We start from the raw sequence: 23,842 nt of genomic DNA on the forward strand, positions 1-23,842 counted from the left end.
TTCAAACTTTTAACACACTAATAATAATTTTAAAAGATACTATAGTATAGAAATGTTTAGAGAATGAAAATACATTTTACCTCAACATATTCCAATCGGCCAATCGCAAGATTCTCGTTTGGTCTGGGGGCGTGGAACATGATGCAACCTCCAAACTGATCGCTGCCGGCCTCCTCTCCAAACCGTCCTTGGAAACATGTCTGGGTGGTAAACTCACCTGAAGGACACAGAAGTGCAAAAATGTATTAAATACAGTGTTGCTCTTGTCTCAGAATTAGTATGCAGATACAGCAGAGCAGGGTTCAAGCCATATATACAGAAAAATATTTTACTTTAAGGCTGACAATAACAAAAAAAACCCCATCTGATGTGTCTGAAGAAAATCCTCATCCACCATTATTACTAAGTACCTGTGTTGAAGCCGCCCGGGCAGGCTTCAACCTTGTCATTCCATTCTTGATTCTGTGAACCTCGCACGACGATGTTCCTGGTGAGGAGCCCCACCTCAGCTCTGCCCTCAAACACCGTACCATCAGGCAGCGTCACGGACACCCCGAGGTGAGTGTAGTTCAGCGGTTTGGTCAGGGTGAGAGTCATTCCATCAGCCGACACAGCGGCGATCCTCCTCACCTCATTCTCTCTTTGACTGTGCCTGGAATACAAATAAATATATTTTTACCCCTTCTGCAGATTTATTAAAACCTTTTATTTTTAATCTACATGCTCCTGCTGTCCTGTGATTAAAACACATCAGTGACTTTTTTTTTTTGGAACGCATAAAACAGCATTTCAGGGACGTTTTGTAATCTTTAACCCTCCATTCTTTTGATTGTCAGCAGCTCCTGGCACATTTCCCCGCTACAGTGTTGCCAACTTAGCGACTTTGTCGCTATATTTAGCGAGTTTTCAGACCCCCTAGCGACTTTTTTTTTCTAAAAAAAAAGTCGCTAAAAAAGACGTGAAAGTCTATAATATCGCTTTTACTCTCAACGAGCAGCGGGTGCTGTAACGCAGTCAGTTCTTCTTTTACTCTTATGCTGTTTTGTGGATCACAAGGTTTAAAACTAATTATAAACACACACACACAAAGTAACTCCACCAGAGTGCCTATTTCGGGTCACTTTTGCCGGTCGAAGCCCGGATAAAGGAGCAGGGTTGGAATTGTGACATTAAAAAAAAACAATAATTGCTAAAAGAAATTTAATTTGTAGTTATAAATAAATTCTAAATGCATTTAGGACGTTTTTTACTCACTTTATGTCTCTTCCACGATGTTATTTCTCTCTCCAACAACATAGGTTATAATTACATTAGCATGACCAATTATGCAAATTAGGCGATGACGTCATGTAGCGACTTCTAGCTACTTTTAGGACAGCCAATAGCGATTTTCCTTACTGAGGAGTTGGCAACACTGCCCCGCTTTCCAGGTTAGCAAAACCAGATAATCGGAGCGGCGGTAGCTACTGCTACTCAGCTAAACCATGGGATTTAGCTTTCAGCAGGGCTAGTTTATTCTGTTCTTTGCTTACTACATAATCTTATTTCACATATTCATTATTACAGTAATAAAGTGAACAACATGTTCTGTTTTTTAAATATAGGGAACTAGAGATTTTAATGCAATTAGCCGCTAACTAGCATCCTGTAGCAAAAATGCTAATTGCTACAATTTATTTAATATACTGTTATGTTGCACATTTTTCTCCACATTCCACATCTTTAGGTAACTAAATGAGCACATTTATTTAAAATATTTGACCAATTTAATAGACAAGTATATTAAAGTCCAGTTTTCTTTCCAACTGGATCTTTATTTTAATTTTAAAAATAATTTTAGGATTATTAACAAAAATTTTAAAAAGTTGAAAATTTGGCTCGAGATAATATCAGCTGCTAATTCACTGTATTTTTACATTTTGTTGTCCATTTCTTTTTGCAGTAAATTAAACATTTCACTTAAATGCATGTAGTTCCCATGTTTTGGCTTTATAGCTCAGATGAATAACTTGGATTTATGCTTTTATGAATCAGTCTTCAGCAGTACCTGTGTCCAGTGGTGGCAATAACGATCTCATCTCCTACTTTCCACGTCACCGCCTTCATCAGGTTCAACGTTTTTGAGCCACTGTTTGCTGTTTGGGCCAAGTGGGTCCAGGGGATCGGCACAGGAATACCTGATTTTATAAAAAAGGTCATTTTAAACTTGAGCAACTATTACAAAACTGGTCCACTTTAGGGCTTATTGTTTGATTATTATCCTGGTTCCTTAGAAACAGATGAGGTGACAATAATCACCTTGAGCACCAAGACCTAAAAATGCTGTCAGCTTACTATTACATGATATTATTACATGACATGCAATGCGTGTTTTTTGAAATAATTGGGTCAAAGCTATTGAGGTTTCTGTTGCTGAACGCCTTCTGTTTCTGACTCTACATGATACGATCGTGCACCTCAAGGGTGAAAGAAGTATTTATTTCAATATTTACTTCAGTTAATGTAGGAAAACAACGATATTAAAATGCAACTTGGATATTAATTTTAATGAGTGACAAAATCTGTGGAATTACAAACAAAATGTAACATCTGTATTAACTCATAATGAATGTTTTGTTGCATTTAAACAGAACAATCTTAAAAAAGAGCCTTAAAAAAATGTAAGAACTACAAATTAGGATGTGGAACTTGATTTATACCTGATCTATACCTTATGTGTGTGTATGAATATAAATTTGTGTGTGCATACCATGGAGGTCCAACACGCCCTCTCTGACAGCCAGCGTCTTGGCTCCATAAACAGGAAGTTCAGGTGAACGCAGGTGACCGTGGAGTGTGATGATGGCTTTGTGTTGGAACGGCGCTCCCTCCTGTCCAATCTGGAGCCGACCGCCGTCGGTGATCAGGATGTTTTCTGCCTGCAGCTCGATGTCGGCTTCATCGAACACTAACGTCCCTCCTGAACGCAAAAAGAACAGTTTGAATTTCGTTCAATTTTTTTATTTTAATATTTTATCTTTTCTCCAAATTTTGCATTTTCACAAACACTGCATCCAACATAATTTACTTTTTACACAATGTCTGAATGTAAAAACACACACTAAGAAGTAATTTTTGCACCTTGAATAAGCAGCATTTTGAGCACAGGTGTGCTGGTGTCCAGCAGGATGGTCTGGCCTTTAGTAATAACAGCGAATGTGCCCTCCTCAGGTGGAGACAGACCTCCCCACGTGAACTTGGACGACCACACGTCAATGTAAAAGAAATCTGCGTTGTCCTAAAGAACAACAAAAAACACTGGATGAAAATATGTAATCAGAAACAATAAAATCAGTCAGACAGCACTGTTTCCATCCATTGAAGAAGCGTAACTTTACTAAACACAAACAAATCAACATCACCATCTTGGCGATGCCTTGGTTTCCGATGCTGACTCTGACTTTGGTTCCCTGAGATTGCCCCTGAGCGCTGGTCACGCAGATGATGTGCGTGTTGTTGGCGGACTGCACGTCACACACGGACTCTGCGATCGTCACGTTGATCTCGTTAATGTCAGTGCTGTAATATGGGAGGGGGAGTGAACGCAAGCAAGACAGACAGACTGAAGAAAACCTATTATGGGTTTGTAACTCTTTTTATTCAGTGACCTCCTCAGTAATCTTTCTTTAAGATCAACTCCCAGTTTGCCCAATTATCTAAATGGGAAACTTCTGGAAGCCAGCCGAGGGGCAGCACCTAGTTTTTGTGAGTTTTACATTGTTTAAAAAGAGCTGATGGCAGATGACTGTGTAAAAAAACAAAATTATGGCCCTTAGTGGTAATGAATACGTGTTCAGACACTAATACAGTTCATTATGTGTCAAACATGGTCAACTAAAAGCAGTATTTGTAATCTATTAGTCAGGATTGTAATCCCCGTGTTCCCAAGCAGAGAAAGTGAAAGCAAAAGCAGATATCTTTTGTCGGCTGAGCACTTATTCTTGACCAGTGATCCATGCACTTTTCTTCCTTTGCTGTACCTGAAACCAGAGCCGGTGATTGTGAGCCGGGTGCCTCCAGCAGTGCCGCCTCTGCGAGGAGAAACCTGAGTGATCACTGGAGTCAGCTGAGATTTATAGGTGAAGCCGTTTGACACGTTGACCGCATCATGTGGGTTAATGACGGCAACAATGCAGCTGACCTCTGACTGAGTGCCTGCAAGGATACAGGACACACACGGAGTCACACACACAGACAGACAAATCACGCAACAACAAAATCTTCTCATCGTCCATATCGAGTTATCTTCTTATCAAATGTGACCGTTTTCTGCCCTGTGACAAGGCTGACAGCATTCCTCGTAAGCACAGTCTGTCTCCTTTAAGGCCTTTAGGGAATTCAGTTGGTGTCTTAAACCAGCTACTGACAACTACTGATGTGATAATAAGTATTTTTTTGTCCCTAAAAACACATACGGTACTTTAAAAGGTAAAATAAATTAAATCTTGCTTGTCATGGACATATTTTTTAACTAGTTTGCATTTAGCAGCTATTAATATTATTAAAGCTGTGGATCTGGATTTTAGAAGTGAAGGTGTTGTGAACTTTTTGTGTTTGGTAATGTAACAGTGCTGCTCAGACTTTTCACACTGCACAATCTCTAATTTGTAACAATCTTAGTTAATTTTTTTGTGAAGCAGGATACCATCAGCAATCAGTTTTCCTGTAAAAATCATGTTCATTTTTGGAGCAACAGACCAGAGTTTAAATTGTGACCAGGGCATGCATTCAGCAAGGATTCACAGGCTAGCCCAGATCCCTCATCGGTTAAGCAGAGTTAAGCGTCACCCCCAATGTGTTCTAGATGAGAAAGGTACATTAAAGCTAATGAATCCCTCTCTATGCAGCTCACAGAGAGGTGGAACATGAGCAAAGCAGCACTATGCGACGTAGAAATGACCTCTTCCCAATGTGCAAACCCACATCTCTGCTACATAATGCCTAACACTAGCCACAGAGTGTGATACACTACCGTGCTGTCGGGGTAATGTGTCTTCTTTCCAACTAATGGAAGGAAATGTTCAAAATACACTGCATACACTGCATTACTTAGCAGTAATAATAGCAACGTTTATAACCCTAGAAATCAATCGCTGTGCATGCCATGGCTGCATTTTACAGCACGCACATTTTCAAAACTCACATTTTATTAGTGATATTAGTGATTGAGATTTTTTCATCTGCATGATCATCTGCTTTAGGTAAAACTTACTGTTGTGAGGTGGAGACCGGCAGTACAGGTGGGTGGATGTGGATGTTTCTCTGTGAACCTGGCATTCCTCCCCACAGATCCGCACAGTGGAGTTGAGTGGATCAAACCCAGAGCCCTGGATGGACAGCAGCGCACCGCCACCGAAACTACCTGAATGCCAGATTAAAGTGAAACAACTAATTTAGTAAGCTAATAAAAAACTGATTAGAGGATCAAAAGAAATGAAAGAATAAAAGAAAAAGACAAAAGCTGCACAGTTTATTTCACTGTGAAGTATTTTGAGACAAGATGTTTGAATGATCAGTTCTTCTTTTATTTGATTCCTTACTTAAACAACTTAAAAATAATTAAAATTATCAGAAAAATATAATTATTTCTTCCTTTTTTATGTAATTAACTCTAAACCGTCAGACAGATGCGACTCTCACAAAAATTCTGAATGCATCCAGCACTGTTATTCCCGACAGCAGGTTTTCTTCCTAGAGACATCATATGTTCTGTTTTCTTAATTCAGTTTACTTTATTGCTTTATATTCAATACAAAAAAAGTTTAAGAGGAATGTTAGATATTCTTCAAATTAAGTAGCCCCAGTAAATATGGATTTATGCATCTACAGAAAAAAAATGATCTGGTTTTATTTTTTTATTTAACGATTAGGTCTGTCTGTGTTTTCTTGTTTTTCTTTCCCTCAATAAGCACGATTGAATAAAATGCAGATAAACAGAGAGTTTTAATGTTGCTTACCTTCACGGGGCTGCACACTGCTGAGTGTCAGTTCATACGTGAACACGACTCCTGACTGGGCATAACCTTTGACCTGGTGATGCAGCATGACTGGGTATGTCGCCCCTGGATTGTTTCCTGCGGCGAACTGGACCTGTGTGTCGGAGACCGTGGAAACATTGCAAGGGACGCCATTTATGGTGATGGTGATGAGCTGAGAGTCATTGCCGAAGCCTGAACCTGTCAGGGTGATGACGGACCCGCTCGGTCCTGCAGGAAATAAACAGAGGAGATGAAGAAACTATATAAATAAAGAATCTGAGATATGACTTGTTGCTTTATACATATATTACGGTACTGAATGACACATAAATCTGTAAATGTCATGAGCTGGAATAATATTTTATCTGTTCAGTAATAATAATGATTAATTAAGGTAAATGAGACTGAACCAATTTCCAATTTTCAGTCACTTTTTTCCGTGTTCTTCTGTTTTGCTTAATTTCACTGAATCATCTTGCAAAAATACTGTCAGCGTTCTTTAAACAGACTGCAGAAACTGCATTAGCCTCTGCTTATCTTTCTGTCATCATAGTTACCTGTGGTGGGGCTGATGGAGCTGATGACAGGAGTGTGGACGGTGGAGTAGTTGAAGTTGAGAGGAGGATACTGCACAGAGAAGACCTGCAAAATGACGGTCACCAGCCCCACAGTGTTAGGAGGCGTCAGGCAGATAAGACGACCCGGCGTCACCTCCTGAATCTTGCAGGGTTTCCTACCGACCGTCACGCTTGTGTTCCCTCGAGCGAAGCCATTTCCTGTGAAGATAAGTGGCGTTCCTCCCGCCAGACTGCCCACGTTGGGGTTCAGGGTTGCTTGTGCCTTACTGTTCAGGGTGACCTGACCAGAAGCGAGGCCTTTGCTTCTCACAATCACTTTGACTGAGTGGCCACCTGCAGGCAGAGCGCTGACTCTTGCGCTGATGTTGCCGTCGGTCACAGCGGTTACTTCTAGCTCTGTCAACCCAGCAAAAACTGCCACATCCTCCACGCTGCTGCCAAACCCTGAGCCAGAGATGGTCACAGTAGTGACATCATCAATGCTGTCTGGGGAAATGCCGGTAACTGTGGGAGAGACGGACGACGAGTAGCGGAAGGAGCAGTTTGAGTGGCAGGCGCTTTGGATTTGGCCCATGTAAAAGATGACATCACCGATGTGTGGCTGAGAAGGCGCCGTGTCGCAGATGATTGAAGTGTAATTAAGAGACTGGATGCGACAGAGCTCGCTGGCTACAATTACGAGTCCCTTTGAGAAGCCAGAACCGCGGATGAGGAGCCTAGTGTGGCCAGTGGGGCTTCCGATAGGAGGCGAGACTGAGTCAACCACTGGGAGAACCACAAAGCGACGCTCAAGCTCATTTGGCACAGCGATGACGGCGCTGCCTAGGTTGTTGACTCTGACGGCCACAGGGAGAGCAAGGCCGATGGGAAGTTCACTGCTGGGACTGAGCTGGCAGTTAATCTCCGATTGGGAGCTGTTGATCACCTGACAGGGCTGATCTCCCACCATCACCTGCAGCACACAGAGCACACCACTGTGGGTAACAAGTCTGAACAAGAGCTATATCAAAGCTAATCGAGTCTAGCTTCAGTTAATGACAACACATTTATTGGTCGAAGAACTGAGATTTAGGATTAAAATGACTTTTCTAAATGGTATAATGAAATTAAATATGTGTTAATTGAAGCTTAGGACTACAAGCATGTGTGCTTGAATGCTTTCATTATAATGACACAAGTGTTTTATTAATTTAAGTACATTGCATTAAGGTCTTACAGCCACAAAATCCTTACAACTTCATTTAAACCACTACTGTTTTTAATATACATTTAGCTAATGTTAGTGTTCAGTTGTTTAATCTTTAATTACTACTTTTTTCAAAATCTTAGCTAACTACCGAGCTTTTCCAGCATGCTTTAATGTAGCAATGTTATTTGTGCAAATGCTTAAGTGTCTTGTGTCTGTATTCTATCTTATGGTGTCGAGAGGGGTTGGGGCAAGAGCTCTGGTTGCAAAATGACTTTTGGATATATAGAAGTCTAATCCCCCCAATACTTCCCTGATGAGTTGCTGATTGACGTTCAATGTTTTTTGTTCTCATCAGAAACCTGGGCAAACTCATTAACTAATGGCTTTTTGTGCACACGACAATGGTGAAACAACACGCTCTCACTCGCAAAATGTAACATTTTATGCTAAGTATCGATGACAAATCATCAATATATTACGCTTCCGGGTGCCCAACACGTTCCTATATTACGAGATCGGAAAAATGAGGAAACATGAGAACCGTTGGAATGAATCTACACATGTACGTTTGTTTTACTTAAATCGCTTTGAAAAACACTATCTAACGTCATTAAAGTGCTGGTTAAGGTTAGGTTAAGGTTAGGTTTAGGGCTGGAATACATGGCTGGGACATGTATTACCGCGGGAGCGTAGCATAAGAACGCTGAAGGTCACCTTTCGCGTTCCTCAGGAACACCTCGGGACTTGACAAATTGTCTGTATATTATGCTGCGGGGGTGAGAACGGGCTGGGTGAAAACACTCAGTATCCCAAGCAATATGTGAAGTCACAGTGGCCAAGTCCATTGTTTATGTACAGTCTATGTTTTATTGGTACACTTAACTAACAATGTCAACTGCATGCTTTTCTAAACAGCCTATTAGGTAAGGATTTATTAGCTAGCAATTTATTTCCATTTTTTGACCACTGTTTATCTTTTTAAGTCACATCCATGGCTGTCTATTTCTACTGTTTATCCATTAGTTTAGTTCTCAACTTTTAGATCTCAACTGTCAAATCAAACTGATTCAGATCAACAAATCATTTAATTTAATTGTATTTTCTTTTTCTCAGAATGCTTGATCCAGTCTGTCTCTGGATAGCAGAAAATATCCCATGGAAATGACTGCTTAAAGTAGACTGAATAGAACTGCCACTCGAATGTTCCAGACGTTTTATTAAATAAAGGCTGAATAATTTAATCAGGCCATTCAAAAGGTTCTGGGAGCGCCACAGCCTGTACTGTTGTTTTTTTATTGACCTATATTATATATCAAACATTTATGTCATACTGAATATACTCTCCGGCATCCTAAAACGAAGTTATGTAGCAATTTTGTATTTTGATGTATAACATGGGTCTTTAAGAAGGGATACGCAGGACAATCACTGCCCAAAGAAGATATTTTACATTTAATTCATTCAATGATGCAGTCTTAAAAAGTTCTGCTAACCTCGTTAGCACAGGCCACGTCGCTGAAGCTTTTGCCCTTGATCTGGATCACTTTGTGGTATGAGCCCTGGTTGGGAGAAATGGAGTAAACCATGGGAGTGGTGCAGGCGGAGGTACTGAAGGAAAACGTATCAGTCTGATAGGACTGTTGGCACTGTGGTGAGGCAATGCACTGTGGCGCTGCTCTGGAGACACGACGTGAACCTGTAGTAAGTAAATCAGATCATTACCTTTTATTTATTCTACCTTAGAACTGGATAAATCAATCATAGCTTCTTATCCACTTATATTAACTTACGTCCAGCCACATGTCTGGCCTCAATGCCCTTCACTCGGACAGAGACCTTGCTGCTCTTTTCCTCCCGACTCTGGACTCTCACAACTCCCTGCAGGAGTCTGAGGTTGGTATTGTCTATGTAGCCACTGCTGTAGTAATAAACCCCGGGCACGGTGAAACGGTAGCTGAAAAATCCTGAGGGACACGAGACCCAGATTGTAAAGACGTCACATCAAGTCACGACAGATTCTTGGACACGCTGTGCGCTTATCTAGTTCAGCATGGCTCACGTATGTTGAAAGGTGTAACACAGCACACTCATTCATGCACAACACGTGTAGCTTATCATGACATCACTATACATACACTAAATGAAAGGTGTCCAGTCATTCTCATATACAACTCATGAAATCTAGACGTAATGAGGTCATGTTTTACAAGTGGCTACAGTGTGCAGCACAGCAACAATAAACCAGAGTTTAATATCATCAATATGGAGTAAGTTTATTACTTTTTTATAATGATTTCTGAAAATTAAACTGCCTATCACCTTACCCTGTTGGACCTGTTTGTGTTTTATTTATTTATAATACTGTTTCCTTTTTGGGCAGAAATATTCCATTCAAAGTTTTGAACTTCCTAAATCCAGTAAATAAAACAATTTCAGTTGTCCAGTGTACGCAGGGTGAAGCACAGAGATCAATGTGGGATAAATAAAACTTTAAATGAGAGTCCAGAGGATTATATCTGAATATTTAAAGGGAAACAAAGAAGAACCATAGCAACACAATCTTAATTAACAAAATCACACACTGAAGTTATGGTGGATTGTTTTGGTGATTGGAGATAAATAAGGGAAAAGCTTTTCATAAATCTGTGCACAGCTGACTCTGGTTCTACCTTGGGCAGTTTTGGTCTCTCCACTGGTGAAAGGTCCTCCTTCATAAGAGGTGCCGCTTGGGCTGGAAACACTGAAGACCCGGTACCCAACTTCCTGAAAGGCTGGTGCCTCCCAACGCCACATTACCGCGTCGCCAACGAATACGGTGAGTGAGGCTGGACTCCACGCATTTCCCTGCCCATAAACTGGAAAACGCATGGTTACGTTGAATAAGATTTACACAAAGAACCAACAAACACACACACGGATTAAAGTGTCTGATATCTAACACAATCTGAGACATTTCTTTGCGAATCAGTTGCATTTTAGTTGCATAGAGACTACAGGCGACAACTTCCTCGCAGGTGTATGTTTTCTGTAAGTTAATCCTCTTTCTGTTGTACACAACTTCAGCTTCTCAGATTTAGTTTGACAGCTGCACAAAGCACAGAAACATAAAACTACCGCGATCGAATCCCTGGTTGGTAACGATGTGGGTCTTCTCCTCTGATTGCACAACACACTGCAGCTCATTCTCTGAGGCGGCCGTCACTTCACAAGCAGCGTTTCCTGTCACAACGCCAACAGAAAACATGAAGGAGATCAGTGATGCAGCTCTGTTACACCATTTTTAAATATTTGCAAGCTTTTGCACCATCATTAACTTCCATTCATATAAATTGCTTAAATATATTTGCTAGTAAAACACACGGTTGGCATAATTACGACTGGATCACATGTTGCTTACCAACAGACACAGTGTTGTCAGATACGTTGCTGCTGAAACCAGAGCCAGAAACGGTCAGCTTGGTTCCTCCCATCAAAGAACCGAACAACGGCGAGACGCTGTAGACTTCCAGGATGTACTCAATGGTCATGTTTACACCATTGCTGTAAAACAAATAAACAGACCAGCTAAGGTAAAGGCATTAATAATGGACTTATGAGAATTAATCTTAAACTGTGTCATTTGTTTTGGTATCTATGGCATCTTATTAAAACCTAACTTTAGGATAATTTCGACCAAATTTTTAAAAGTTATGTAGCAATGTTGTATTTTGATGTATAACATGGGCATTTTGTATGCCCTGGTGACCACTGAAATCAAAGATCATTCAGATAAAGCTTTGAAATAAGATGGCAGCATTTGCTCCAAGAAGTTCTTTGGAATGATTTGGGTCAAAAAATGTGTTAAATCCCCTTAGTCTAAAAAAATCTTTTGGCTTTTGTTTTCTACATCATTTGTTGTACATTTTAACTGGAAAAAAATACCCTTTATTGTCCTCATGAATAATGGTGGGAATACAAATACATGACACCATTTCATGGAGAGAAGATCTTTTGGGCAGGTAGAGAAATTACTGATCTTTATTAAATATTCCAAGAAAGTCGAGTCTATTTTTGAGTAGCAAAAGCTTTTCACTGGGAGGATGCACTTAACAGAACGTGATATCTGCTTTTAGATAAATTCATCTATCTGTCTATGATATATGTACAGTGGTCCCTCGCTGTAACGTGGTTCACCTTTCGCGGACTCGCTGTTTTGTGGATTTTTTTTTTTTTGAGCAATTTTGCATGCTTTTTTTTATGTTGTATTTTTATTTTTATTTTTTACAGCGCATTGTGTTCTGCGTCCTGATTGGCTGTAGACCATTTTTAGTCAATCTCGTGCCATATCTCCTGTACAGTACAGAATGCGTTAAGCTTCGTAAATAATGGCATTAAGCAAATTTACATAAATCTTGGATCGCTAGCAGTGTGACTCTGAAGTGCTGTACTGCATGTGTAGAATGGGAGGGAGAGCCTTCAGTTTTCAGGCCCCTCTTCTGTGGAACCAGCTTCCAGTTTGGATTCGGGAGACAGACACTATCTCTACTTTTAAGATTAGGCTTAAAACTTTCCTTTTTGCTAAAGCATATAGTTAGGGCTGGACCAGGTGACCCTGAATCCTCCCTTAGTTATGCTGCAATAGACGTAGGCTGCCGGGGGATTCCCATGATGCACTGAGTTTTTCCTTTCCAATCACCTTTCTCGCTCACTATGTGTTAATAGACCTCTCTGCATTGAATCATATCTGTTATTAATCTCTGTCTCTCTTCAACAGCATGTCTTTATCCTGTCTTCCTTCTCTCATCCCAACTGGTCGCAGCAGATGGCCCCACCCCTCCTTGAACTTTGAGAGCGTTTAAACAAGCGAGAAAAGTGTATAAAGTGTGTAGTGAGGGATTTTACAGCCTTAAACATCTACAATAATTGTAAAAAATAAAGTTGGCTACTTCACAGATTTCACCTATCGCGGGTTTTTTTTAGAACGTAACTCCTGCGAGTCCCACTGTATATAGATAGATAGATATAGATATATCTAGAGAGCGATATTTATTTATTTGATTTGATTTTAATTACATTTTCAAATCAACCCCAAATCCTGTCTCTGTCTGCAATAAACCATGCTCCACTTTTTGTGTATTTATTATCATATTATTTGTTTATTGTTGTCCTATTTATTTTCTACTCCTTTGAAGGGATCAAACTCTAGTGTCAGGAACCTTGGCGCAGTCTATACAGTGTATATTGACTGAAAAAAACAAATATGAAACAATGTTTATATCTGACCCTCACAGAATGCGCCTGGGCCCATCTGACACGTGAGAAAACAATTCAGCAGTCTTTCATTTTTGCACGTGAAAGATGAACCCGTGATAGTACTTCCAAATCACTCAGCGTATCTTTGACAGACGCTGTACCTCGTCTGGGGGTAGCCATTGTTCCCAACCTGTACGTCCACCTCATGCATGCCAGGCGGCAGCACAGGGAGAAGACAGGTGATGTTTGCTTCCGTCCAAAGCACAGTGACACATTCCCTCCTCCCTACAAGCACGATGCTGTCATTGTCTCGCTGCCCGAGGTTCAAACCTTGGATGGTGAGAACTCGGTGGCCTGCACAAAGAAAGACAAACAAGTATGCCAACTCATTTTTCCAACGTAGCAGCCTCTGTCATTAAAGTGCCAAGATGACTGGCACTTGTCACCTCGTTGACTCTCATTGTTCTTCTTTTTTAAAACATGAATGTCACGGGTTGTTCTGCAGATTAGTAGAAATTCTTTTAGTGTCATTTCTTCCTAGTTGTTTAGTATAATTAGACGGTAAGCCATGTTAGCCCCCTGAGCCAAGATTCTCAAGCTTAAGAAAGCTTTAAAAGGCTAAAACTGGGTAAACCTGCAAATCAGCATTACACAACTCAAGACCATAACAATTGAGGTTTCTACACATGCTTTCAGCTGCTGTTGACAGGTCAGAAACATGCCAGCTCTGAGCAACAAAGCCCAGACAGAACACACAGCACACGTCAACATTTTGGCTCTCTCTGCCATTAAAATACATTGTGAAAGGACACATTTCATGTGATGTAACCTATCCTGTGTAAAAGTTACTGACAAAAAAATATTTTCTGGATTCACTGTTTTCATAGCACTAACTGAATAACAACAAATGCACTGTGCCTATATGTGGTTCACTTTGTGTATGAAGAGGCTTGAAATTCAATGAAGAAACACTGAATTCTTTTCTTTTCAAGCACAAAGGGGAAGCAGACTATAAAACAGCAGACAGTTAGGACTGAAAGTAACCTTTAAAGGACAAAACCCACCTTCATCCTCATTAAACTCATTAATCTTTACTTAAATGAATCATACAATCTCTATAGTTGTGTTAAAGGTTATTTGATGCATAAACACAACAGCTCCATTCAGCATAAAAAAGGAGCTGAGCTTACCAATCACAGTGGTGGTCAGGGGATTCAGGCCTGTGATCTGTGGGGTGAGGTTATTATCGTAGGTGAAGGAGCTGATGGCCGTCTGACTCATGTTTCCCAACAACACTGTGACCGTCTGTGATCCCACAGCTCCCTGAAATAAGCATTTTAATAAAAGTAAGCACCTTATTCAGAGCTAAAGGCGGGAAATAATATAATGTTACATAACATTAAGTTATGTAAGTTTTATTATGACAAGAGCATGTAACTAACTATGTAATTTCTGGGCATGCTCTGTCTGATATGACCAATGGTGAACGTAGCATGTTTCTTTAAAACAAATGTTACTCAAATATTCTGTTGTTTTAATGCATTTAACAGTTTTGTCAGTACGCTACATCACAAGAAATGACTGCAGTAGTTCGTGATGTCTGACTGACTACAAAAAGTAACACAATGATACATATGCTATATCTATTATAGTATCCATGCAAAGTGTCATTTGAAATAGTTTTAATAGGAAAATTAGTGAAAAGAACAAGTTAATAGCGACTCCAATGCATTTACTTGACCGTAGAGAAATTTTGTAAGCCACGTCAGTGGCTAAAACCTGAGTTTAAATTTCAGTTCTCATTGCTGGATTAACTTCAGCAAAAAAAAAAAAAAAAAATCACTGATATATAAACATTTTTAAAACATCCTAAGAAAGCTTCAAGCTTTTTATATTTGTTTTTATTTTATTATGTCTTGTAATTATTATGCATGATCCAGCAAGTACTCACATTAAATTTAGGTTCTTAGTGTACCTAAAAAAGTGTTACAGTCTTTTTTAAATAATGCAATGTAGCTACAGATCTGGATATTGGATTGGATAATTAAATATGAAATGATATGAAATTATTTGACTAATTTCTACCAACTCTGGATTTTCCAGTTTGCATTCTTCTTGTTTTCTGCTCATTTACTTTTTACTCAGTTCTCAGCACACTACACTACAGCTATTTTATTTGCATGCTATTGCAGGTAAACACTGTGTATAAAAATGAGTTTGCAGTGTGGGGACTTACTGCTGGTGTTCTGCATTTCAGTTCAGTGTCAGTTGAATCAATCAGTGTGCACTCTGCACTGCCAACAGTAACTGTAGCGTTCTGGCTGAAGCCAAAGCCTCTCACTGTCAGCAGGGTCCCTCCTGAGGAAAAAATAAAATAATAATTGTCTCGCAGAGGTGTTTCATGGCTCACATAGAGGATCGTGGTTGTACCTGCAACGCTTCCAGAGAGCGGGATGAAAGAAGACACGATGAGCTGGTAGGTAAAGAAGAAGTTGCTGTCTGAAAAGCGTGAATCGCCCAGAGAGGGGAAGCTTACTAACACTGGGTAGGTGCCGGCACTGGTGCTGCCAAGTCTGCATACTTGAGTGGTAGCTGAAATATATTTCCCATGTTATAGTTAGTCTCCTGGAGACAAGTATCATCTGAGTTATCTTAACGAGAACCTAGAGTAAAATGTTCACTTCTCAAAAACAACTTTACTCACCTGTGGTTGCTTCAACGTGGCACCTGGCCTTTCCCACCATGATGGAAGCATTTTCACTGCCGAAGCCAGTCCCAGTGACAGTTAAGAGAGTCCCCAGACCATTAGAACCTGAAACATTATATTAAATTATATAAGCTGCCTTCACCATACAGTACGGCATAAAAACACATAATTTAACACATAACACATAATTTACAAAACTTCCAGGACTTGATCAAATAATATGAGACTGACAACAGGCTTTATACGAATACTGTCAAAAACTGGTGTTGATTGACAAGTTTTGGATAACAAACCCTTCACTAGTGGGCGTTTTGTTCAAAGCTGGAGCTCCTAAACTCCAGAACTGTCTCCATTTTCAGATAAGTTCAACTGCATCACAAACAGCATTTAAATCCAGACTCACCAGCTTTTTAAGCTTCACATTAGTTCTGACTCACTGTGTCATTTCTGTGCATCTATTCTATAATTCATTTATTCTTTATTAATCATAACTATCATTTTTATTTTATTACTTTAAAAAAGTTTTTTTTAAGTTAAATGTGCAAAGAGACCAGAGTCAAAGGAACTAAAGTTACAAAGTACAGCAGGTAACAGTAACTTGGTGATGAACTGAACACCTTGAGAAGGGCTGATTCCTGTCACGACTGGAGTTTTCTCTTCGGACCATATAAAGCCACAGTCACCAGAACACTTTGCTGGGATGCCGTTGATTTGAACCTCCACCTGCGAGCGGTCATAACGAGACAGTTATTAAAGACTGCTGTCAATCACTGCTGTACAAACAAGTTATTCAAGTAAACATGCTGCCTGCAGGCACAGAATCTAAAAATACATCAGCTTTATGCAAACAGAAAAAAACAAAACTTGCTCTACAGGATGCACGCTAACAAAAACACATTAACAGATTAGCTGTAGCTATAGCAGATGGTTGGACACACATAACTTGAAACTTAAAACCACCTGGGCTGGAGGCTTTTTGATTCGCAGTCGTACCTGTGGTTTGTTTTCCCACACTCGGAAAAAGTCTCCTGTCAGGCTTCGAATCCACAGACCTCCCTTTCGTGTTTCCGTGGCCAAAATAATGACATTTTCCCCGACAACTGACGAGTAATCGAACTGTAGTGAGTGAAAATCACAATGTATGATGTATGTTTATACCTTTTATGTACATGTTGTTATGACTGATTCATGTCATTGAAGCTTTTGTTACAAATATAGATATTTCCACGTATCTAATGTTGTATCACAATAGTAATTTTAAGCAACATTTATAGAAAAGTGCCAAAATCAAAAAGTCATGTCAGTGAATGGACCAAAAAATATAAAATGTAATAATGAAATATACTAAGTTTAAAAGTTTAAAACTGTGACATAAATTAATATTTATTAACATTTTATCATTCATGAATTTTACTTCTATTAGCGCCTCATTTAGCTAATATGGTGTTCATTTCTTTTTATTTAATTTTCTGTAGCATATTCCACAAATTGTATTTATTTATGCATTTTCTGCTTTAAAAAATGCAAATGAGCAGACTGTAATTCAGTGTTTTGGGGTCACGGAGCACATGACTGCTTTGAGTCAGGAGATCATTACAGAAATGAAGCTGTTAGCTAATCTAGCAGAACAAAGTCACTATACACAAAGTCTACATTCATTTTTAATACTATGTTATTGATGGAGATCTTCATTTATTTCTATTTATTCTCGATTTTGGCAGTTTTGGTCTTTCATGGGGTTTTCTTTATTAGAGAAAAAGTAGCCTTTCCTATCAAATGTATACGTTTGATGGGAAACAAAATTTACATTTTAATAGAGAAAGGGTAAAAGAGCAAAGACATAAAGGAACACAAACACAACAGGAAGCGGTGGAGTCAGACCTGGATCAGAGGTTGGTCTCCTGGCTTTGTGAGCCACTTAACTCTCCACTGGGGACGTCTGCAGGTTCCAGACTTTTGGACGGTGACCTGGCCCATCCCTGCAATTCCCTCCAGGGCATACTTCAGGTCCTCCTTACTGATGTCCACAGATAAACCTAAAAACAAGGACTTGTTTTGTCATTAAAAGCTTTTTTAATGATAGCCGTGTAAAGATATCCAAAAATGAATGATATTTGTACCACATCTATTAGGTTTCCCCTCATGAAGCTGCAGTACATCACTATTTTATATATCACAGAAACACTAAGTGGAAAAGTGGTAAAATAATAACTGAAGCTATAGCAGATGTATTGATCCTAGAGTGCTATGTTTTAAATCTAACGTTAATCTAAGAATAAACACTATTAGTCATTAGTTTTTCATCTGTGAACCTCAGAGACGCAGACATAACGTTACAGAGCTAACACTACCTGAAGCTTTAGCTCCCTGTTTCTTTGTCTTTGAGCCTTCAGAAGCTTTGCAAACTTTTAAAAAGAGCTTTTGTGCATTTACTTTGGATTAATGTCAACCTGTCATCCTTCACAATGGCAACAATGGCATACGAGTAGCGTGGAAGTCAGTAATTAGTTATAGGTCACACAGAATTGAACCTTTTGGATAATCCTAACTGTGGAACACCGCAGATGCAGGCAAGGCAGCTGTTACAATGCAAATTCTACTAATGTCTGTCAGCGCTACCTTCAGCTCGACCACCGTAAATCATCGCATCAAAAGTGCCGTTCAGAGGAGGGGAGGCTCGGTGAGGGCGGGCGATGGTCACTGTGGCAGCTCCTTCTTTAAACTCAGCCGCGTCCTCACTGTTGTTGGACATCTTGGAAAGACAGTGAAGAGAAAAAATATCAACACATTTCGATTTGGCTTCTTAATCCTGGTTGTAAAGTTTGAAAATGATCCAGAAAATGGACCATGAGTGAACTCACTTTAGGCTCATTGTGGGACAGTGTTTAAAGGACTCTCTGGATGTTGTGCTCATTATATTGTGTGTTTGGTTCAAATAGCAATATGATGCATGCTATTTTTTAACTTTTCTGCATTTACTTTACTTATGTTAATGAGCAGCGTAAACTAGCTTTATTCTGTAAATACATCCTGTCACAAGAATTTCACTCACTGTTTTCAAAGGAAATAAGATAGTAAGTAGCATTCAGATGCTGCTAATCAAATCCATTGATTAACTGATCATCAACAAGTGTGACCTCCTCTGCATATTTATGACGAAAGAATTTCCCTCAGGATAAATAAAGTTCTTCTTATCTTATCTTATCTTATCTTATCTTAAAGGTTTTGTCAGTCTGTGGCATTCAGGTACGTGTTAACACAATTCCAAAATCTTCCCAAATTCAAATTGGATTCGGGAGACAGACACTATCTCTACTTTCAAGATTAGGCTTAAAACTTTCCTTTTTGCTAAAGCATATAGTTAGGGCTGGACCAGGTGATCCTGAATCCTCCCTTAGTTATGCTGCAATAGACATAGGCTGCCAGAGATTCCCATGATGCATTGAGTTTTTCACCTTTCTCACTCACTATGTGTTAACAGACCTCTCTGCATTGAATCATATCTGTTATTAATCTCTGTCTCTCTTCCACAGCATGTCTTTATCCTGTTTTCCTTCTCTCACCCCAACCGGTCGCAGCAGATGGCCCCGCCCCTCCCTGAGCCTGGTTCTGCTGGAGGTTTCTTCCTGTTAAAAGGGAGTTTTTCCTTCCCACTGTCACCAAAGTGCTTGCTCATAGGGGGTCATATGATTGTTGGGCTTTTCTCTGTATCTATGAAGCGCCTTGAGGCAACTTTTGTTGTGATTTGGCGCTATACAAATAAAATTGAATTGAATTGAATTGAATTGAATTGAATTGAATTGAATTGAATTGAATTGAATTGAATTGAATTGAATTGAATTGAATTGAAATTCAAACCACAGTCAGACTGTGCAGTGCTTAGAAAAAGTGTTAAAAAAAGAAAAACTAAAACCAAGAAGTACACCTCAGTTGGCATGGTAGATATTAAAGTTCATGTCAGCACTATTAAAAAAAGACTGAACAAGTATGGCTTCTTTGGATGGGTACAAGCACCCCAATTCTCAAGCACACTGGTGGAGGGGTGATGATTTGGGATCATGTTTTGCAGCCACAGGACTGGGCACCATGCAGTCTTTGAGGTAATCATGAACTATTCTGTATAACAGTCAAATGTGAGGCCATCTAAACAAACAAAAAACCCTTCATCTTATTGATACTAAATGTGGTTCTACAAGCTGGATTTTAAATGGGAAACGAACACCTGCTAAAACAACATGAAGCAGAAAACCCACATAAACTGCGCAAAGATTAATGTCAGCTTTAACTGAAAGAGCTGACGTTATGCTTTGGTGCTGCTTCTGCTTTAATTTGTTAGCCAAATAATGACTGTAGAGCAGGTGGAGGCATGACACGCATACAGGATCATTAAGGTACCTCTCTGTACTGTAACTTATATCGCACGCGTGGCTGCAGGTCACTGTACATTTCTACTGCTTTCATTCACATTGCTGAGGCAACGCTGATCTCTTAAGCAGGACATCTGGTTTCAAAATACTCTTACTAAGGCAATTTTGAAACTTTATATCTACTCACTCTTCCTTTATCATCTTTTGGTTTGTTTTATTGAGACAATCCGTAGACATCGTAACACAATAGCACAGAAATGCAGGCTTAACTTTTAGCCTCGGTCCTTTCTTTGTGTGGATTTGTTTTCCAAGAAACACAAACCAACAAGCCTAAACTCATACTGCTACTCCAATAAGATCCCACAGTACTGGCCTTACTGGGAAAGCCCCTTCTTCTCCCATTTAATTTTAGCAACACAATATTATTATTATTTTTAACAAAAAGTTAGGATTTCAACAGCCAAAAATAGTTCTCATTATTTGCAGAACAAGAAAAAAAAAAATCAGATTCTGCACTTGGATATATACAGCATTGTAGGACAGGGACAAGACATGATGTATATAACCTGTGCTTTTTGGTTTTCTGTTTGTAGCATAGTTTCTTTTTTTTTCTTTTTTTTTTTCTTTTTTTACATTTTTGTGTAAATATATGTTTTATTAGAAGCAGGTATCGCAGTTGTTACAAATTAGTAGAACTTATGCCTCCTTTTTCTGTAGCATAGTTTCTATTAAGCAATCACATCGTAACAGGCATTGGTTGGATGCAGGTAAAAAGTCTAAGCGCAGAGTCAAAACGACATTTGCCAAAGTGCATCAGATAACTAATGCTTGGTGAAAATGTAGTTTAGATTTATCTCCTTTTTTGAACAATAACAAGAAGTCAGAAATCAAAATCTTTGCCACAATAAAAGGCCTGAAAATTTCCCAGTTGCATTGAGAATGTAGGTTAGCTTGCTAAACCTAAGCTTCTAGTCTTCTAGTCTAGTCTGCTGACTTTTAACAACAAACCCAACCTGAACTGAATCGACGTTACATTTGTGGTTTCCAGAAATCTAAAGATTTCTTAATCAATATTTCTATTTTACACATCTAAATTAACACATCTAAATCCTACCTGCAGGAAGCCGACGCCTAGCAGTGGAAAATCAAACGCACAGTCTACAGGTATGGCTTTGATCTCATAGCTGATCCGTGAAGCAGATGATGCATGTTTGCTGACGGAGATCAACTCGAAGGACCGACCAGAATCCTCAAAAGGAGCGGGCCTCCTCTTGTTAGGAACAGCTGTCCAAAATAAAATGAGGAAAATTAAGTTTACCAATATTTAATTAGGGAGAAAACAAGTGTTTAAGACTCCCTGTACAGGCATCAAAGTTATACATTTAAAGGTATTCTGCAAAACGGTAGGATAGAAATAAAATTTTTTACTTTTCAGCAGAATATTAAGATATTTGAATACTGTCTGCACAATTAAACAATAAGTACTATCCAACTCTGTACCATTTTCATCAATTGCAGTGGCCATCTTTCCAATATGAACGACATCTATGTAGAAATCTTCACCAGAAGTATCCTTGTACAGGTAGAACTCCAGCAGACTGTATCTGCTCCCAATGTATTGTGTCTGCAGAGAACTTCGCAGATTCATGCATTTGTAACTCCATCTGTGAAGAAAATATCTTATTTACACGCTGCACCGATATGTAATTAGTGTCTTTGCACATTTTGGATAAATCAAAAGTACTTTTAGGACTTAGCACTGACTTGGAGCCCTTGTTGAAGATAGTGTTGATCTTTGTTGTGAGTGTTAGCATTGTGCCTTTGCTGTCCTGGTAAGTGAACCTCATTCCAACTTCATCTTTCAACATTCCCTTGTATGCAAAGCAAAGCTGGAAGAAAATTAAATGAATATTTGTGAAAAAGGTAGCTGCACAATACCATCAACAATAAATAGATAAATGATTGATTTTACCATTGGGTGCTTGTCCAATGAAACCGGTCCATATTTATCTCCAGACTCTGTTGTGTAGCTGTCCTTGAAAAGGATCTCGGCGTTCTTCAGCGACCACCGGCTGCAGAATCCCGAGTGATCTACAGGCGTCCCTCCGTTTGCAATATTGAACTGATGAATGGAAAAAAGCAGAAAACTGAGAATCCACAATCAAATTCTCTAAAAATTTAAGAAATCATTTCTCACAGTTTTCTGTTTCATTTTTACAGACATTTCTTTTCTGTTTTAGTATTTTTATTTGTCCCCACAAACCTGCGAAGTGTCATTTTCAAAGTCTTTGAAGTATTTCACATCAGTGCCTTCAAAAGTCAAGATCTCCCCCGGACACTCTGCTTTCATCAGGTCTTCCAGAGCCGACTGAACCTGTTCACACAAGCTGGACATTAGTTACCTCGAGACATCACACCTTTAACAAAACTGTAAAAATTCAGTTTTTGCAGGATCTTTGATAGTTATTTTCCACAACAATCTTCATCCTAATCAGTCTGTGAATAATATGACAAAAATATCTCAGCTAAACTTGAGACGGTCACTGGACTCTTTTTTTTTTACAATACAGACCTCAGATTTGGATGCATTGAAGGCGATGGGCTTTGTAGGGATTCCTCCCCAGAGCAGAGTGAAGGTTTTCATGTTGCTCCTCCCCTTGGTAACCTCAGTAACAGTAATGTTGGCGTCCGAACCAAAAACCTCAAAGTGAAGAGGTTCAAAGTCACCTACAAGCCAAGAGAGCAAAACGCACAAATTTAACACCCAACAAAAAAGCTCAACACAAGCTTACTCTTTTTAATTATTTTATGCATCCGCCTCACTTTGGTTCTTCATACCTCTGTCAGAATTGAAAGTGACTATAAAGTGAGACCCTTCGCTGCTTTGTTGTTTGGTGACCATGACCGTGTCGGGTTTGATGGACCACAGGCTGTTCAAGGCTGTTTCTACCTCAGCTGCTGAAGCGCTGACTGCGATCGGTGCTAAACGAGGAAAAGATGAAGAAACAACGTGTATTTTGGGCCAAGATATGCAAGTTTTTTTGTGGCTACCAAATCCAAGTTTACTCAGTGTTTTTCACATTACCAGTCATGGCACGTCCATAGCCGAGGCTGAAGAAGGCGCTACTACAGACTGCGTCAGAACAGCTGCTGCTCACAGTCACGTTCTGGACTTCCTTGACTCCAGCCACATTGGCGGGCCACATGTCAAAGGTAACCACCTGGTTAACAGTGGAAATGTGCAGAAATGAGGCACAAAGCTATGAAAAACATCATTCCATCCATTTTCTTCAACTTATCCAATTCAAGGTCAGAGGTGTTCCCATGCACTTTGCAACTTTTGCAAAACAGGAGCAAACCTAGCCTAGCTCTGTCCAACAGAGGGGGCTATAGTAACACTGTTTAATGCTCAAACTTGTAGCATGTTACTGTATCTCATCTTTTTATTTTTTATTTCTAAGCTAACTAACCAAACATGCTCCTGTTTATGAAAGAGTATATTTACCCAAACGTCCGACTACATATTTTGGAGGATTTGTACATTCACAGCATTTCTGCCTTTAGAGGTCTTCCAGGCAAAGAAAATACCAAAACATATAGTTTGAAGACATTTTGAAGCATTCTGAGTGGTCTTCATCACACCCATGAAAATATATTGGACTCAGCAGAACTTTATTATATTTAGCTGTGTGAATATATTGGTCATTTGATTTATTTCTAATAAAATAGCTGGAAGTAGCTTAGACTAGGCT

At 39.4% G+C, this 23,842-nt stretch overlaps 1 protein-coding gene across 2 annotated transcripts in view; it reads right to left on the bottom strand.

Annotated features, from left to right (window-relative positions):
- The window catches only part of pkhd1l1.1 (PKHD1 like 1, tandem duplicate 1), a 49,630-nt gene that overhangs the window by 17,647 nt on the left and 8,141 nt on the right, over positions 1-23,842 (bottom strand). For both annotated transcript variants that reach the window (XM_085148017.1, XM_085148016.1), the window contains exons 17-48: positions 23,176-23,311; positions 22,929-23,072; positions 22,663-22,817; positions 22,354-22,464; positions 22,063-22,212; positions 21,855-21,979; positions 21,591-21,754; positions 21,205-21,374; positions 18,343-18,475; positions 17,605-17,759; positions 16,717-16,839; positions 16,341-16,446; positions 15,721-15,828; positions 15,447-15,608; positions 15,253-15,374; positions 14,207-14,339; positions 13,178-13,370; positions 11,182-11,324; positions 10,899-11,003; positions 10,454-10,639; positions 9,575-9,748; positions 9,278-9,480; positions 6,575-7,547; positions 5,997-6,245; positions 5,252-5,401; positions 4,020-4,194; positions 3,402-3,558; positions 3,121-3,277; positions 2,750-2,959; positions 2,048-2,177; positions 411-652; positions 81-217 (exon numbers count right to left, since the gene is read on the bottom strand). In XM_085148017.1, the coding sequence (XP_085004143.1) occupies positions 81-217; positions 411-652; positions 2,048-2,177; positions 2,750-2,959; positions 3,121-3,277; positions 3,402-3,558; positions 4,020-4,194; positions 5,252-5,401; positions 5,997-6,245; positions 6,575-7,547; positions 9,278-9,480; positions 9,575-9,748; positions 10,454-10,639; positions 10,899-11,003; positions 11,182-11,324; positions 13,178-13,370; positions 14,207-14,339; positions 15,253-15,374; positions 15,447-15,608; positions 15,721-15,828; positions 16,341-16,446; positions 16,717-16,839; positions 17,605-17,759; positions 18,343-18,475; positions 21,205-21,374; positions 21,591-21,754; positions 21,855-21,979; positions 22,063-22,212; positions 22,354-22,464; positions 22,663-22,817; positions 22,929-23,072; positions 23,176-23,311 (5,781 nt within the window). The remainder of the gene's footprint in view (positions 1-80; positions 218-410; positions 653-2,047; positions 2,178-2,749; positions 2,960-3,120; positions 3,278-3,401; positions 3,559-4,019; positions 4,195-5,251; positions 5,402-5,996; positions 6,246-6,574; positions 7,548-9,277; positions 9,481-9,574; positions 9,749-10,453; positions 10,640-10,898; positions 11,004-11,181; positions 11,325-13,177; positions 13,371-14,206; positions 14,340-15,252; positions 15,375-15,446; positions 15,609-15,720; positions 15,829-16,340; positions 16,447-16,716; positions 16,840-17,604; positions 17,760-18,342; positions 18,476-21,204; positions 21,375-21,590; positions 21,755-21,854; positions 21,980-22,062; positions 22,213-22,353; positions 22,465-22,662; positions 22,818-22,928; positions 23,073-23,175; positions 23,312-23,842) is intronic.

Source organism: Neolamprologus multifasciatus, chromosome 22 (genome assembly GCF_963576455.1).
Source record: "Neolamprologus multifasciatus chromosome 22, fNeoMul1.2, whole genome shotgun sequence".
Classification (NCBI taxonomy): Eukaryota; Metazoa; Chordata; class Actinopteri; order Cichliformes; family Cichlidae; genus Neolamprologus; species Neolamprologus multifasciatus.